This window comes from Tubulanus polymorphus, chromosome 5 (assembly GCF_964204645.1).
Source record: "Tubulanus polymorphus chromosome 5, tnTubPoly1.2, whole genome shotgun sequence".
In the NCBI taxonomy this organism is placed as follows: domain Eukaryota; kingdom Metazoa; phylum Nemertea; class Palaeonemertea; order Tubulaniformes; family Tubulanidae; genus Tubulanus; species Tubulanus polymorphus.
Genome location: NC_134029.1, coordinates 9,594,155 through 9,611,897, shown reverse-complemented (window position 1 = coordinate 9,611,897; position 17,743 = coordinate 9,594,155). Strand labels below are relative to the sequence as shown.

Genomic DNA, 17,743 nt, shown 5'->3' with positions numbered 1-17,743 from the left:
CACCATGATTTCATCTTTATCTGCTGTCCGTTATTGCAAATCCAAGAACAAATCGATTTTTGTGCTCAAAACTAAAAATGTACTCAGTTGATCCTACTAGACCCATGGTCCTTTATTGAAGTTTTTCAGTGAAGGAAATGAGACGTTGAGCTGAACTGTGCTTTGGTGAAATGATATCCATATTGAACAAGTCTGTAGCAGCTTAATTAGTAAAGAGGTCCAACAATTTTATTAAGGAGAAATCTGTCTCAGTTGATTTGTTTTTCATTTAATTGTCATGTTTCGAACGGCAGCTTGTCACTCATCAAATAACAAAAGCTACGGAACAATCCTTATTTGTCATTTTGGTTCAACTCCACTTTTATGTATGTTAGAAAATACCTAATGCTCAGCCATGCATGACTTGTTATTGAATTTTGGTATGCCATCCTTAAGCAAAAATCTAGGTATACCAATCTTAAAAATGTATTTCAATTATAATTAATAAATAAAGCTTTTGTAACACATTGGAGACAACCTGTAGAACATGGTTATAGCATATTGATATGAGGGTTCAGAAGTTTAGTACTCTGTTTCTAGTTATCGATACATTGCCCATAACAAAGTTGATATTGAATATATTGGGACTTAAGTCGGGGCTACTTGGGACTTCAGTCCCAGCGGGCTATTGTGTTCACTTTTCGATGGTTTGATCATAGATGTCTGTAGATGGAATCTGGTTACTTAGGGAAGTTTTGCTGAAGACGCTTCAATGGAATGTCATGATGAATGGTTAATTCATGTATCTATTTTACCCTAGACACATCTTCACCCCAAAAACTGGCTCCGTTAGAATCGTGATGGGTGGCCATTTTCTCAGAAATCAGCACTTTTTACACATTTTTAGGATCAACTGTGGTTATTCTAATAGAATGGTTCTGTATGTAACTTTCTGTTAGCTCTTGATACCTGGACCCCCAGATTAAGAATTTAGCAAATTTAGCCAGTTACAGAGTTTGGTGAGTTCAACATTTTGTATTGACTGAAGTGTTTCCAAATTAGGGTCGGGGCTGTCATCGACATAAAGTAAGAAGAAGCAATTACAAGCATAGACAATATCATTGACATCGAAAGTGGGAAGGGGCTCTAAAATCTTATATCTTACCTGATACTGGTGGAATAATGTAATTCCATAAAATCCATTTAATTGTTTTTGTAATTGATATTTTAATCCAATCTCTTGTGGACTTTGTTCCATCATTCCATCATTGGACCTTCATTTGGGCCTTCATTCAATAAAAACCGAAACATTTTGTGCTTACAGTTCTGCTCACATCAATACAAATAAGTTTGTAACTACATCTTATTTGTTGTTGACATAACTTAGTTTCGTATTAGATAATTCAGCCTAAAGCACTGATCGTTTGGCCATATTGTGAAATGAACCCGTCTCATTTCATCGCATCCAAAATAAATTAACTGCAATCGGCTATGTCTAAATAAATGATCATATCCGTATCAGATAAGTAATTCTGACTCTTATATGAATATGGCTATAGATAACAAACCGTGAAGCATAGCTCTTGCTTGACCAAACCTTAAATCATCATATACCAGTTCATAATGTTTGTTTTAATTTCATGTGTTTAGATTCCAAGGTACATAATCACACTGCATGAGTTGCTGGCTCATACTCCACATGACCATGTCGAACGGAATAAACTTGAATATGCGAAAAGTCGCCTAGAAGAACTGTCTCATGTAAGTATCTGCAGATAATAATTGTGGGATTTGAAGATATGGACTAATAGATGTGATAACATGGTTCCCACATACTGGGAAATTAGTATAGCCTATGATAGGAAATATTTGGGATTTCAATTGATTTTCCTTTCATCTACGAAATATTTGGAAAAATTCATTCTACGCGTAACGTAGCATAATTCTGGCATGTCAATTGCTTGCCCAAAGTTAACTTACTTCAGCAATTTTTCTTCAAATTACCTTTTTCAACCAGTCACCGCTAATATGCTCACTATCCCTTTAGTGTGATGGTATGTTCGCTTTTACAAAGGCTCCAACTCCATTTTGGGAAAATTGATGAATACTTGGGAAATTTTGAATTCATATAACTGTGGGAGCAATATATGCAATAAGAAACCTTGGAACCTGCATTGATGCACCACACAATAAGCACTTGTGAAAGTAGTCCATGATATAGACTTTTCACCTTTTATTTCAGATAATGCATGATGAAGTGAGTGAGACTGAGAACATAAGAAAAAATCTGGCAATAGAAAGAATGATTGTAGAAGGTTGTGACATATTACTTGATGTTAACCAAATTTTTGTACGGCAAGGTACAAAAAAGCTTTTCCAATTCCATTCCATAATCTTATATCTAATTTTTAACCCAAATGCATAAAATGGCATAGTCTACGGTTTTAATTTCCCTATTTCCCTACACATGTTATATGATGTATGGTACTTTTTGTGGCTACAAACGATTTGTAAATGTTGGCAGCTACACAGTTAAATATATGGGTGAAAATGTAAAACTGTTGCCTACACTATTGAATCTGAGTATGGTACTCATTTGTATATAATCAGTATATACTTCAGTCTTATTTGCTTTATGAGCCCACCCCCTAATGATAAATGATGAACTGGTATAAATATTAGATAAAATGATTTTGGACTCAATGTTATTAGTCATTACTTCTTGGAAAGATCTGAACATTTTGTACCTGAAATTATGCATTTTAGTCCACTTGATACACATATATGTATTTACTATACACACAGCTCCAGTCTCAGATGATGGGTTCTATACATGGCCCATATACATAGAAATCATCAAGATAGATTATTGCTCTATATATCTTCAAAGATAGAGGACCCATCATCATATTAGAAATTGGCTTAATAGGACACAAGATTTTCCACTTTTCTTCCAAAAAGGGTCATCTATTATTGAATTCTGAGGTCTGTAGCTTCTTTAAGATTTTGGGCTAGGACATTTCCTTAAAAGTACTGTATCCTTACCTATGGTTTTTGCCAATATTCTCTGAGTTTGGACTAATTGCTAATGATTTTCCCGTATGCCCACTAGTGGTTACTGTTTCATCCAGGATGGTAGATCACCATCTTCACGAACGAAATAGATGTAATCACTCCGGATAATGCCACTCCCTTAAGGGCAGAATCGTGGAGCAGAGATATGAGCCATGTCTTCTGGGCTGATTTACATTCTATTTGGACTCTTAAGTCCTGGATGCTCCAGTGGGATCCTATTTTAATGAAGAGGACCCTTCAAAGGTAAATTAAGTTCTTGTTCTGTTCTCTGATCCCAGACTGCCTCCAAGGGTCTTCCCTTATATACCCTCCTGTTCAGCGATCGGTACCTCCTTCCTGCTGTGTACTTACAGTGCCGACAGGGGATATGTCATTCAGATCATTATAGACAAGTTCTTTGTCAAACATGGAGTAACACATGCTTATCCCTCTTCAGCTCCCCTTGCTAGGGAGCCAATGGAGACCTAATAGCCCTAGTCTCTGAAGTGAATGTTTTTTGAGAATCTTCTGCAGTCTCTGAAAAGTGGGTATGGTTAGATACGTCGGCAGGTCATATTATACCACTCCAGGTGTTGATCATGGTCATGTGTGCCTGGATTTGGATTTATGCAGAATAGCTTGGTTGTCAGGCAAAAATCAGGAGTAATAGCTATGATGGTCCTTCCTGGATAACCTTGCCAGGGTGGAATCAGGACATGGTTATTAGTGGTCCTTATGGGTGAGTTGCATTAAGCTCTCACGGCCATCTATTGCTTTCACAATCCGGAGTTGAAATGGGAAGGGAGGGATTGGGATATGCAATCGCTGGTCTGGTCCGTCTCATGCCATCTCATTATCTAGCTATGGACAGGCAAATCTTGTCTCAATAGGAAGACTATTCTGACCAGTTGGGGAGAAAGATTGCTGTAGTTGAGGGCTTGAAGCACGCATTAACTCATTCACTCCGGAATACCCAAATTCAAAATCGCGCGAAGCAGATGGAATTTCCGCCATTTTGGTTGACAGGGGATTCCCCCTCTGGTACTTCCCATGATCAATAGTGTCTATGACACGTTGCGTAGGGGATTCCATGGAATTCCCTCACATAATTTATGATAATAGTGTTTACTTGCATTCTGATTGGTTAAAATCATGTGTAGTTTGAATGTAGGCAGTGTTTACATTTGTGACATCATGAAAGCCGCTCTCATCAGCTTTCCGTATGCAATGGTAAATACCGGCGAGCCGCTGACATCGGCTTAACGTAGTCATTGAGTTAGGCAGGTCATGTCGACAAGCGACGCAACGCCTACTGACTCCTACTGACTCCTACCGACACAACTGAGAGCAACTGCAATTGCAACAGCTTATATCGACTGTGTTCCTATTCCAACAACTGTGGCCGATAAACGGGATACGAGATCCGCCTGGTTGCTTCCCTGCTTATGTCGGTTATGATTGCTAGCAACTGCACCGCCTCCGATGGTCACATGAAAAGCATTTTGAGAATAAATTCAAGTTACTTTGAATTAATGGGAAATATATTTCCAGTTGAAAAGCTATCTCTTTAAGATCTTCAAGATATGGCTTGCGACAAGTCGGTAGGCATCAGGTTTTTGTTGCAAGCCGGCTTATGTCGAACTGATAGAGCAGCAACTGCTGTTAATCGGTGATAAATCGAGTTGCGTCAGTAGGGGTCGAGTCGCTTGGCGACACAAGCCAGCCTTTAGTAGCTGCCTTGGACTGATCAGGGCCTTGGACTGATCAGGGAATGCTCTTTCTGAAGAATTCTGAAAACTGAAAGTTCTGTCCTTTGATCGGTACCCAGGACATTCTTAAATTCAGGGAAACGATCAATGGGTGTCGTCCTTGAACCTGAAACATGCATGAGGCGTGGGGGACTATGTGCTTTCTCCTGGGATTGATCAGAGATGGATACACGCATACTTGTTTCCTTGGATGCCATCCCATGCCTTTGTAGTGGATCTAGAGGAGAGATCCATCAACTGCAATCTAGTTTTTGTGGCTTCATGTTGGCCAGCTCTGAAATGGTTTCACCTGCTCCTCAACCTTCTGTATGACAATATGAGGGTTTTCCCAACTCTTCCCATAACTTATGCCTCAGAGGAAGGATTGGCGGCACCAAAAAACCCTGTGGTTAAATGTGCTCACCTGGCTGTTTTCAAGCGATCCTTGTCAGCTTCGGGCTTTTCAGAGCAGGCTATATAGCAAGCTTCGTATATAATGTTCTGAAATTCCTGTTGTTATCTTTGTGGTTGGTTCACGTAGTGAACGACTACTTTGTTATCCTGTTCAAATGACGTCATGTTGTCTCCTAGGTCAGTCAAATTCTTACCGTTCAGTTTTCTTTGTAACAACATAATGTCAACACTTTTCGCAGTATACAACTTATTTGTTCTATTGAATGTTAGATCAAGTATATTGGGCTGTCCAATATTTCCATCATTTGATGTAAAAAATTAACAGGATACTTTGTAAGATTATTGCTAGACTATGGCACATATTGACGGCACGGCACTGCTATGTTGAGCGCGCTTGACAGTTTGTCAGATGTAAGAGGCTAATAAGTGTGTGCTACCGATGTGTGAGAGTGCTGTTCATACTATCATCACTGAAGCACACACTGCTGAATGCTGACCGGGTGCATACAAACGTACTATATAGCAGACACGAGGTTGAATTATCTTGCCGCTGTGTGTTGATGAAATAAACAAAATGATGCAAGAGTAACATCGGAAAGTGATTTTTAGGCCAGCCGTATGCTGAGCCTATTACTATACAAATGGAGGGAATTCAAATTGAATTTTGAAAAAGGGCCTTGTTGAAATTTACAGCAGATGTTTCATGAAAATATGAACGCAAAACTGTCAGTTTAAAAAAGCCAATCAGAAAGCATCGTCTCCTCTTTGCTTACCCGCAGAAGTCATCAAGGTTTTCATGTGAATCCGCAGTACCGACGACTGTTTTATTTCCAGGTTTAATTATAAGATTTAAGATTGTATTTCAAGAGTGATGCCTGTGATACAATAAGTAAATTTGGTTTTTGAGAGGAAGTTCTATTTGCACTTCTAAATATTCATCCTTGACAATTGTTCCGGAAAGTTTTTTCTCAAATCGGATTGATGACCATGATATGCAGATTAGCCATGTGCACAGATTGCAAAATCAATGAAATTTTATTCCGCAAAAATATCAAATCCAAGTCAATTTAACTTGATTGAGCAAAAAAATCAAATTCATCAAATTCAATTTTATTTTATTCTACATTCAAATTTATTCATTAGACAATCCGTTAAGATTGATCTTAGGTATTCGTTCGTGCCAGCCCAGTGTCTCTGTTAGTACTGTTACTTATAAACACGTCAATTGTCTATTGTCAATTGATCGGGGTTAACAAATATAACCCAAACATTGCGGATCATTCAATTTATGAAAAGCGTAGTGCCCCTTGGGGCTCATCATCATGATCAATTGACGGATCTCTCGAAGACTTTCAGCCTATCTTTACTTGACAGTCTCTGACAGTTGTAAACAAGCAAAACATGATCTATCAGGGTTATTGTCTCAGTCAGTCCAATGAAAAACAATCTTTGTCATTCAAACCTACCTGGGCAGGAAAACGGACCGCATGTTTAAATATTTCTAGTTGAGTAATTGTTCTTGTGGTTTTGCTCTGGTGGACACCGTTTCTTTTCCTACTACCTTGCAAGCAAGCTTTGATTTGGTTCACTGGCCACCACCATCTTTGTGCTGGACTAGTCTTGCTAAGACCATAGGAAAGGATACAATACCTGATGGAAATATTACAATTTTTGGGACTAAAATATGTATTCCTGAATATAGTACTTACTTATTCCTATTGTGGGAGTCTCACCTGCCTTCCCCATTAAGACACTATCCTTGTGTCATTGAATGTTGGCAAAAATGATGAGCGTTTAAGTACTATGCAATACAGACCCAAAGAGTTTAATTTTTTACATATCAGAAGGATTTTGGCTGAGACATGTACCGTATATTCATGTATGATAGTCAACCCCACAATCAGTGGCCATCGGTTTTTTTTTTTTTTTCACAGAAATTTGAACCCCTGCTTACCCATTAGCACTGAGGAATTTCACTATGTAATATCTGTTTTGACTCAGAAAGTTTAAAGAAAAATCTACATTGATTTTAAAACAGAATTGCTCATTTCCAGTTGATCTTTATGTTACAAGTTTGTATGATTTTATTGTAAACCCACGATGCATTCATTTGCTTGTATGATTTGATGAAGTGGACCACAAAATTGGACCTTTTTCCCCCTGAAATTCATCCAAACCTTTGATCTGTTATGTTCATACTACAAATACTTGAGAATTTCGAATAGAAAGATGTTGATTTCTTAAGGGAAATTAAACATCTTGTGTTTCTAGTTTATCCTAAGTTAATTGGATCAAATCCCACTGTTACCATTTTTAGGCCAACCGTAGGCTGAGCCTATTACTTTAGAAATGGAGCAAATTTAAATGCCATGGTTTCCAGAGCTATGGCCCCTTTGACTGATCAACTAAGCATATATTTATACAAATCATTCATTAAAGCATTATCCACTCTCCAATTCCTATGGAACTGAGTTTTTAAAAATGGCCTCGTTTAAATTTACAGGAGGTATTTGCGAAAATCTGAATACAAAATATCATTTTTTTAAAGCCAATTTTTTTAAATGCCTGGTAGCCGTCTTTGTTTCCAGAGATTTTAATTTTGGTGTATAACTGTAAAGATTTTTTATGTTGAACCTTGATATTTCAGAGAATGTTAGATAACAGTATGTACCAGTAGATCAATCTAGGTCACAATGCCATATGGCTGACTGGTGGCCATCTTTGTTTTCAAAAATTTTTGACAAGATGTTGATGCTGGAGTTGGGTTAGGGAGGTTTTTTGAGGATGTCAGGTGGATATACATGATTAAACAAGGCATATAAAACTTAAATTATTAGTATATACTAATAATTTTATATACTAGTGATTAGTATATAAAACTCTAATTAGTGATATCTTTCACGCCTATGAACCTTGCTTTTTTAGGATCACTTCTTCACGTTTTGAATGATGGTCGAAAGTCATCCAGGGGTCGCCTTGGCTCATTCAGTTCTTCTTTCAAAGAATCGAAGAAAGAAGTCGTCAGACAAGTATTCCTTTTTACATATCACATGTTACTCACTAGTCGAGCATCGAATGGCAGGTTACACTTAGCCAAGGTATGTACAACACATGTGCCCTGTTGATATTGACCACAGAATTAATCGCCACACTATTAGAATAACTCTCAAATATATGATCTAATGAAGAAATAATCCTTGAAGACTTAACACTTGATGACTGTTAGTTGCCAGAGTGGCCATGTAGTTTAAGCCGCCGGTCACTGGTCTCATCAATCCAGGGTTAATGGGTTCAAAATTGCGATTTTTATAGATTTTGAAATATCAAAGTGGTTATTAAAGCTATATTTTCCCATTTTTACTGAGGTTAAAGAGCGTTATTTGCAGTTTTGGCCTGCGTTGAAATTTCTTAAATATCTTTCCTGATGACTGATCTGTTATCGATAGAGTTTGAGATTACGCGCCAAAGGGGTCTCCCACTGCGCACAGCTATTTCACTGAACATTGAGATTTGGGAATGGAAATGGCAAATATACAATTTTATACTGGTTTTTAGTTATCAATATTGCTTCTTAAGGTTATATGTTACCTTTAATTTCGTATGGTTGAAAATGGACTATGAGTGCTTTGAGGAATACGAGTTTTGTAGCGTCGGAAAATTAAAGGATTTCTTGTAAGAAAGGGTACTTTCTGTGTTGGATACGAAAATGACCTAGTTGAGAGCCTATCTTTGCGTTTGAACAGAATGTACCGCTCATGGTTGGAGACTTTAGAACAAAATCAAGGTTTTTATATGTTTTTGAATATGTGGTTCAGTTGAATGTTGCAAAAATGGATGTTGATCCTCTAAAACAGATTATTAAATGGGGGACAGATATGATATTCATGATATTGGAATTTGATATCAGTAAGGTTTTCTGGTCATGTTTTCCAGCAAGAAAGTCGATGTTCAGTAAATTCATCGTATGATCCCAGAATGAGGGATTACGAGAGAGACTTATGTTTTTAACATGTCATAAGCGTTTGAATTGATAGCCCCCATTTCACCATGGACTCCAAACGAGTCCATGATTTCACCGAACACAAAATCGGCGCTAAGCTGGACGAACTGCATATGACAATTCCTAAACTGCGCGGTTCAAACTTCAATAGTGGGAAAAACCGGATCGCGAAAGCAAGCTTAAACGAATGCTCCCGCCAAACGTTGTACAAACAAGATTGGAATTATAATCTCAAAATATCCCCTCAAACTCTAGTGGTTACAGATCAGTCGTCAGGAAAGATATTTAAAAATTTTCAACCCAGGCTAAACCTGCAAATAACGCTCTTTAACCTCAGAAAAGATGGGGAATCTAGCTTTAATAACCACTTAGATATTTCAAAATCTGTAGAAATTGCAATTTTTTTACGCACGGTTGAAATATGCGGTCCTTGGTTACACAATCGTCACTGCTCTTAATTGTTGCGTTAAAAAAAATCCAAGAATCGCTGGCGCAAATATCTGCATTTAATTTCCTTTAAAATGGTCTATAAATGAATTTAATCAAGCAAGGGACTGCAGAGCTATATGACATTCAATCAAAACTTATGTTTTAAAAATGAACGCAAATTATCGCAACAATGGGAACCTTGAGGGACCGCCACAAAATGGCGCCTAGAAACTGGAAACTTCTTTATTGACCAAAATTGATTGTCAACCTTCATACGTTTCATAAGGAAGTGATAGTGACTTGGTTTTTACAGTATATCCAAGATCAAATTTGATGTTTCAAATATGATGTTTTGTTGAACATTTTACATAGAATTGACAGGTATAATACGTAAGAATATGATAGTAGCATCAAATATTGAGTTATGGAATTTTGATGTGTGAAATCAGTGTGAGAATGTAGTTTGCATCATCATTTTCAGAATTATGGAAAAATTCCATTAGCTGATTGTACGTTAGTTGAAGATTCAACGTCAGACGTCTTCTTTTTTGAGGAGGATAGTAAGTAAAGAAAAAACTTAACAACTCCCCAACAGGGGAATGTAAACAAATATCCTGCTGATTGACTAACCTACAAGGCGTAAATTCTTGGGTGTGGAGCACATTTGATATTAAGAAAGTGCTTTATTGAGGAGAAATATGATGGGAAAACTAGTGCATGGAAGCTTTTATGTCATTAGATGTTGAAAAACTTCTTGAATATTCAAATGCTCAAGTGTTCACCAGTCAGATATGCGTAGGCTTCTAAGTATGGCTGCACAAAATACACTAAAACCTCTGTATGAAGAATACTGCTTAATTTAGTACTGTAAGTGCATATAGTGAAATTACTAAATGCCAACCAGCGAAGTTTTACAGGATACCGAAAGTGGCTGGTTTGTATTCGTTTCCGCTATGTTAAAGTATTGTTCAACAGAGGTTTTCTGTATTATTTTAAATCACTAGTTAGCATAGTTCACCTGCAAATGTAGTGAGAATTCACTGATTATTCAGTAAAGTAGATTCCAATCATTGTCAGAATGAGTTTCATTGACACAGACTGACTGGTGCAGACAGAAGCATGCATGTACATACAGTGTACATGCTTACTATATTGTTTCTGATCATGGTCATTTTCCCTTGTTTATTCTCTTGCATTGTAATGCTACAACCTTCCCGGCCCTTGGTATAACATGAAAATTGCTTAAACTGATTCGGACTATGTATAACTCTTGATCTTGATACTATTGAATGCATTGTCGTAAATTACATATACTTATATATACTTACATATCGAAACGTTTCACAATACAATTCTTTAGACTTATAGTAAAATGTAACCTAGTTATCTGGATTATCCTATATCGCAAGTTTATTTTTATAAAAACCATCGAGTCAAATTGCTTTGGTGGCTTTCATTGTTGTTATGAGTGACATGCTGATAATTATATATTTACAATATCATATTCATATTATTACATTTCACCTATTATTATTATCATTATTATTATTATTGATTTAAGATCACATAATATGTGGCATGGAATTCACTGGCTCATTCGTTTTGATAGGATGATGCGGAAAAATCAGGCACAATCATTTTTGCAGGCACAATCATTGAACGCACCAACTGTCTCAAAAGATTTTCAGCTTCAATTCTCACGAATATGTGCAGAATTCAAATTACACTGCAATAACTTAGTGGCTTATACATATACATACAAAAATGTTAGGTTTTTGTTTAAATTTGAGGTTGAAATAGATGTGTGAGTGCAGATTTTTGTAGTCGCTCTGTTCGTAGATTAGGATTGGTGAATAAGAATGATTTCTGATAAATTTAATAGTTACAGAGTACATAAGGTCTCTGCAAAGCATTCAGCATGTCACTACAGTGTCACGTGTATTCCCGAACCCCCACTCTTATTCCAGCGTGCTCCATAGATTCCAGTATGAGTGCCGGCTCACAGGCGAACCTCCTATCGACGCAGTCATGTGAACATCGATCAAGCATCGACTACAATGGCCTCGACTTCCGGATTATAGTCGATACAAAAAGTGGACCGCCAGTCACAATCACATTGGTCGCTTCAACGCTACAAGAAAAGGCAGCATGGTGTAGCGATATCAGTCAGGTAAGTAGAACATGGTACGGACTGACTCTCTCAACTGAGTCATTGGTCCCATTGGCCAATAACCTTTAGGGGCGTTTACTTTTAAATCACTTAAATGTCTTGAAGACCACTGACTGCTGTAGCCAGCGAATTTTACATTGTTTATATATCTCTAGCGTCTGAATAAAAGTTATCGCTATGATTTCAATTTAGATTATATATAAAGATGTAGTACTTCTTGGCTTTTTGAGACTGGTTAAATCCACTTAGTTGATGTATTGTGTTGTTTATGTGTTTGAGAAATTGTGGATTTTGCAATAAAGATATGACAAAAGATTTCTACTAGGTGAAAATTGTACTGATGAATACCGAATAATACTGAATAATGAATCATAGTTTTCTCTGAGGATCTAGCCTGATTTGGGGATTTGTCAAAAAGCTTATTTCTGAATGTTTGTAGTGTATTGAGAATCTGCACTACAGTGATTTACTGAATACATCGATGAGTGATACATCATCTGTGACGATGCCACAGTCAGTGAGGTAGGTCAATGAATCATCGAAGGTAACTAATGCTAAAATCATTCAAAACTCTACAAGTGCCAAACCAAATATACCCAAACCATTCAATGACCTATGCCTGCGCACCTACATTCAGTACTACCCTCATAACGTTTTTAACCAATTGTTTATCCTTGATATATCTTTATTAAATTTTTTGGCGTATTTCTATCAGGATTGCTCATGATCTTGTCTCCCAAGATATCCCTGTCTTCATCTTGTATTCGTCTAGAACTTGTCCACGATTGCGCAACCTGTGTGTGTCAGGCATGGTTTTTCATTATGATTAAAAACGCTTTTTTTGGCATAACTAAAAACTGCCAACCACTTTTGTCAAATGTCAATGGATAATAGATTTTTTCCTGCCTACCATCTGCTTCCACATAATAAGACAAAGACTTTTAAGAACCTGTATGTGGAAGCAGATGATGCCAAGTTTATTAGGTTGGAATGTGGTTCTGTTCCAAATTTGCAACCTTAATATTCCTCTTCTATTTATCATGATGGTAATACCTTCATAATAAGACAAAGACTTTCAAGAACCTATATGAAGGTATTACCATCATGATAAATAGAAGAGGAATATTAAGGCTGCAAATTTGGAACAGAACCACATTCCAACATAATAAACTTGGCATCATTTCATTCACCTTACAGAATTCAGCTACATCATTGATATTTTATGAAAGTGGTTATACAAGAGTCACGTCGCATTTTATTCTCACTATTGCGCATTGTCAGGATCAAAGTAACGCTGGAATGTCCCCTCGATTGCATGCAATTTCTAGTTCACAAAAACATGTTTTTGTCTGACTGTTCAACTGAAAGGGTGACCTAATCGTGCAATGAAACCAAAAATTTAAGAAATCAAAATATTTGTTGGTCTGAAATGAAATTGAATAATATCAGCATTTGCAAGTATTTGCGTAATATGTTACATGTTTCTTATAGACTTCATGTACATTTGTATGTTACATCAGGGAGGTGGGAGTGAAACCTCCCTGGTTTCATATACCAGTAAATACTCTAGAACGGAATGTATATTATGTACATTTCATGTATGCATACATACGTAAGTTAGTGTATTTGTGTACACATGTTGATATACTGCCCATAAATGTTTTTGTAGACTACATGTACAGGCTAGCATAGAATATGCATAACATGTTTTATTGCAGCATACTAATGAACATGTACATGCATATCTTATGACACTATACTGTATTCACGCTTTTATGTACTACATGAATATGTTGTGGCAGTATACCGGTACTGCGTGTACATGCTTGGATACTAAATGTCTATATTTGCATACTTCACATTCATGTTTGCATACTGCATGCACATGTTTGTATACAACATGTTATGGCAGTTAACTTTATGAACATGTTTGCACACTACATTTACTTTGGCTTGTATAATACCTGTACATGTTTGAATACTTATTGTAGATTTGTATATACTACAATATTTTAACATACATTAACATGTATATGATAGTATGCTGTATTAACGTATGTACATGTTGGAATACACTCTTAATACAATCACTTCATCGAACATGCTGATTATCAGAACAAAATTATATTTTTAGAATTATCCTTGCTGAATAAGAACCATCAACTTAAGGAGCCAAACCACTTTTACGTGGATTCCTGCATTAATATTGTTTCGTTGACCCTTTCACTGCTTACAGTACCTTTCACCTCAGCCACTGAAACAGCTACGTACTCAAACACACTGCAATGCCACATGATTGAAAAAAAAACTCTCATAACATATTCAACTCTTCTGATCGGTTAATGTGGTCGTCTTAAGATTATAAACAAGAACTTCAATCAGAAGATAACCACATGCAACATACATATATCATACATACCATTTGTGGAGAGTTTATAAACTAAGACAATTGTAGTGCTGTTTTGTGTATTGTTGCTGTTATTGTGTCGCTTGATTTTCACATTGTCTGATCTGATTGCACTGTTTTCCAAACAGGTTCAGTGTGTACAGCAACCAACTGTGGTGAGTCTGTCAATGTGCAGTACTGTTGTCCTTGTTAGTTACAGGAGCTCCTTGTCTTCTTTTAGAAAGAGCATACAGTGCATTTTTATATCATCATTTATATATAATATACGGCGACATCCTCCCTTGCAAGGGCTGAATATTCATCCCCCTATAAAGATCCACAGTTGTACCTGAGTTGTTTCGATCCAGCTGCTTTTTGTTGATGATCACTAGAATTTGAATCATTCAAACCAAAGCCTATTTGAATTTTTTTTCATGAAACATTTTTCAGCCAAGTTTTGTTTTGTTAACATTACGCTGTGGAGTGATGATATAGAAATATGTCCATCAAATCCAGTACAATTATTTCGACAATCGTGTCGCACAGACATCTCTCCTAGTGGCAACCGACGCTGCTTTTTTGACTAATAGAGATTATTCGCACACCCTTACTTGACGGACGCATCGGAGTTGCAACCAATAGGGTTGCAAGTCGGCCTATGGCTGCTGTAAGCGACTTATTCAGCTACAATCAAATTTCAGTCTACAGCCATGGAACTCTAGTGGAATAAGATTTAACTATTACTTAGGTTCATTATTAGATAATTTTTTTCTTTGGAATGAATTTAAAGATGATTTTGACTTTGAAGTTCATTTTAACTTAAGTGTCAAATATAACTGTGGAACTGGGGTAAAGAGTTTCTAGTCAAGTTTGATTGATTAATCATAGATATACAGTGCACTTAAGACATCATTATTTGTAAATTAATTGAAAATTGAATAGGGATATATCCAACACAGGTGAGGATGACGCACAATTTTGTATGACTTATGAGCTCGGTTTGTTAAATCCCATCTAAAACAGGGACGGGAGTAACTTTTTCTTAATTCTCCACAAATTCACTTTGCACCTCCTTCCAGCCTTGATTTACACCTACAATTATTCCATTTTACCATATATATATATATATATATTAGCCCTGGGACTTGTAGATGTTGATGAATACTCTGCCACAACAGAGGCAGAGCATAATGATTAAATTAGAATGTGTAAATAGAATATCATGTACATGTACTTTGTCTGTTCGTTAGAAGGCTGTTTAACAGCTGCTGTTATTCATTATAACATAACATGCTATTATTGCTTTAGTGGAGCAAATTAAGCATGTTTTTTCGGTGTTAGTAAAACATTGACAGAATCTCCTGAGAATCTCCCGGAAATCCCTCGAAACCAGCATTTGGCGTTTAGTTTGGCGTTCAGGTCCACTAAAAGTTGGTTAGGGCTTTTGTACAAGATGATCTAAATTCTTTTCTTTTATGAGAAAACTATCATTCCATGTAATGTCTTAACCCTTAGGAACCTGGATTTCTTTTACAACAATGAACTGAGCAAGACTGAATTAATTTAGGGTAAAAACAAAGGAAACAAGTACCTAATTACCAAGCCGTAACAACATCCTCATTTTCCGAGCCTTCGTCGGCAATCAATTAAACAATCTAGTCATCCGTTCGAAATTTCTAGGCATTTTTTAGCAAAATGAACAGCGTAACGTTGTCTGTTTCCTGATTGTAAAATCGAAGAAACCGCCACCTTGTGGCACCCTGCTAACTCAATGTGGATTTCTCGAGAATTTTTAGTGGTACGCTATGAGTTTGTGTACAGACATGGCTTTCCCCAGACGCATACTACTTGTCGATACTAAATTTAAAACTTTCACGGTGCTTTTGCAGTTACTGGGCTAAACCTCACCTCTCGCAAATTTGCAAGATCAGACCTTTCGGTGTCATTTCTGTTCTCTCGCAAATTTGCGAGAGCAGGTTCCTAAGGGTTAAGTTATTTTCTGTTAATGTGCTGGGCAAAACCTTGCAAATGTCCCGGAGATAACTATTGGATTCAGTTTCTGGGCCGGAAACTTAGCCATTCAAGACAGTCCAGTCTGTCTTAAGTACTGGGTACAAATTTAAATCCACACTTACTTTTAAGCTTTATCGATACTAGAAAATCATGCTTTCTCTTGATCCCCTAGGTTAACATTTACGTAATGCTCATCTAGTCAACAAGAAGGAATGGCACTCGACATAACATACCTATACCTATCATTTTTTCCTGTGCTTATTTGCCTAAGCTAGTTTACAAATCAAAACATTGTCTTCATCTTAACCTGTCTAAATGCCAACATTTAGTCTCGCTAGATATTCTTCATTTACTAGCTCAATGATAGAAACCAGGGGTTCCCTGAAGATTCAATAATGATTCTGTGATAGTCAGTTTTGCTTTGCAGCCAGCATAAGCTTCACGTACTATTGTTGTCCGTGGCGGTAACTAATTAGAAAGTGTATTATCCATAGAAATATATAACAGTCATTGACTGTAGTTATGATAATATAATAAAACCCACTTAGTCCAGATTAGCTCAATCCAGGTATTGGTCTAACCGGGATATCATAGTTCACTTTTTTGTAGAATAACCAGGTATATATTTCCTAAATCAAGATTCTCCATAAACCTGATGAGTTACATTTTTTTATTATGATATTAATCTAGAATAAATGGTATTTCTTCTGTGTGAGCACTACATGAATATCACTATTCATGTTTCACAGATATCAGTACCACAGCTCAATGAAGGGGTGAGCGATACTTGGCAAAGAAAATCATGAATTGGTGACTTGTGATATTTTTACAATTCATGGGTGAGATTTATGATCTATGAAACATTTGATTTGTTTCCAAATCCCTGAACTCCAATAGGAGTTGAGCATTGATGTTTTCTGGCTAGATCCATTATCTCTGATCAGCACAAGTGCGTGAACATGTTTTTGCCAACAGCTTCAGTTATGGTATCTGGCACTATCATTTAGTGTTCCCCTGTTTGAAAAGTTATGAGACTTTTATCATATGGCTTACGTCACATAGAATTTTATATTGTATCGTGATTTGTATTGTACATACATGTAATTTATTTCTTGTGCTAATCATTCAAACGTAACAAGCATGGCAGTTTTCCCTAAGTGAAATCATTCAGTCTGTTACTTGTGAAGCCTATGCTATAAATGCTATGCTTTATAATTTTGACATCTTTTTCAGAGCAACATTTTTCGTTATTTCTTCCAAAGACACTTCTTCCCGGAAATGATATTGTTTATTAAAGGTATCCTGAATTCATGAAAGATTTAGCTATAATTATTGTTTTGCTTTGACTCAATTGCAGGTCAGATCCGAAGCTATTCAGAGATGACATCGATATAAAATTCAGCCGAACTCTGAATTCGTGCAAAGTTCCACAGGTATTGAGATATCTAATGTAACACTACTAATTTTCGAAATGGCACTTTACACTTAAGTGGATTGGCCAGATCATTAGGCCACCAATCGGACAAAATTGGAAGAAGTGCGTGCTGGAA

At 36.6% G+C, this 17,743-nt stretch overlaps 1 protein-coding gene across 1 annotated transcript in view; it reads left to right on the top strand.

Moving 5' to 3' along the window:
- The window catches only part of LOC141906214 (ras-specific guanine nucleotide-releasing factor 2-like), an 82,184-nt gene that overhangs the window by 29,098 nt on the left and 35,343 nt on the right, over positions 1–17,743 (top strand). The window contains 7 exon segments of the mRNA XM_074795455.1: positions 1,630–1,740; positions 2,222–2,339; positions 8,121–8,293; positions 10,106–10,184; positions 11,592–11,794; positions 12,234–12,316; positions 17,551–17,626. Of these exon segments, the coding sequence (XP_074651556.1) occupies positions 1,630–1,740; positions 2,222–2,339; positions 8,121–8,293; positions 10,106–10,184; positions 11,592–11,794; positions 12,234–12,316; positions 17,551–17,626 (843 nt within the window).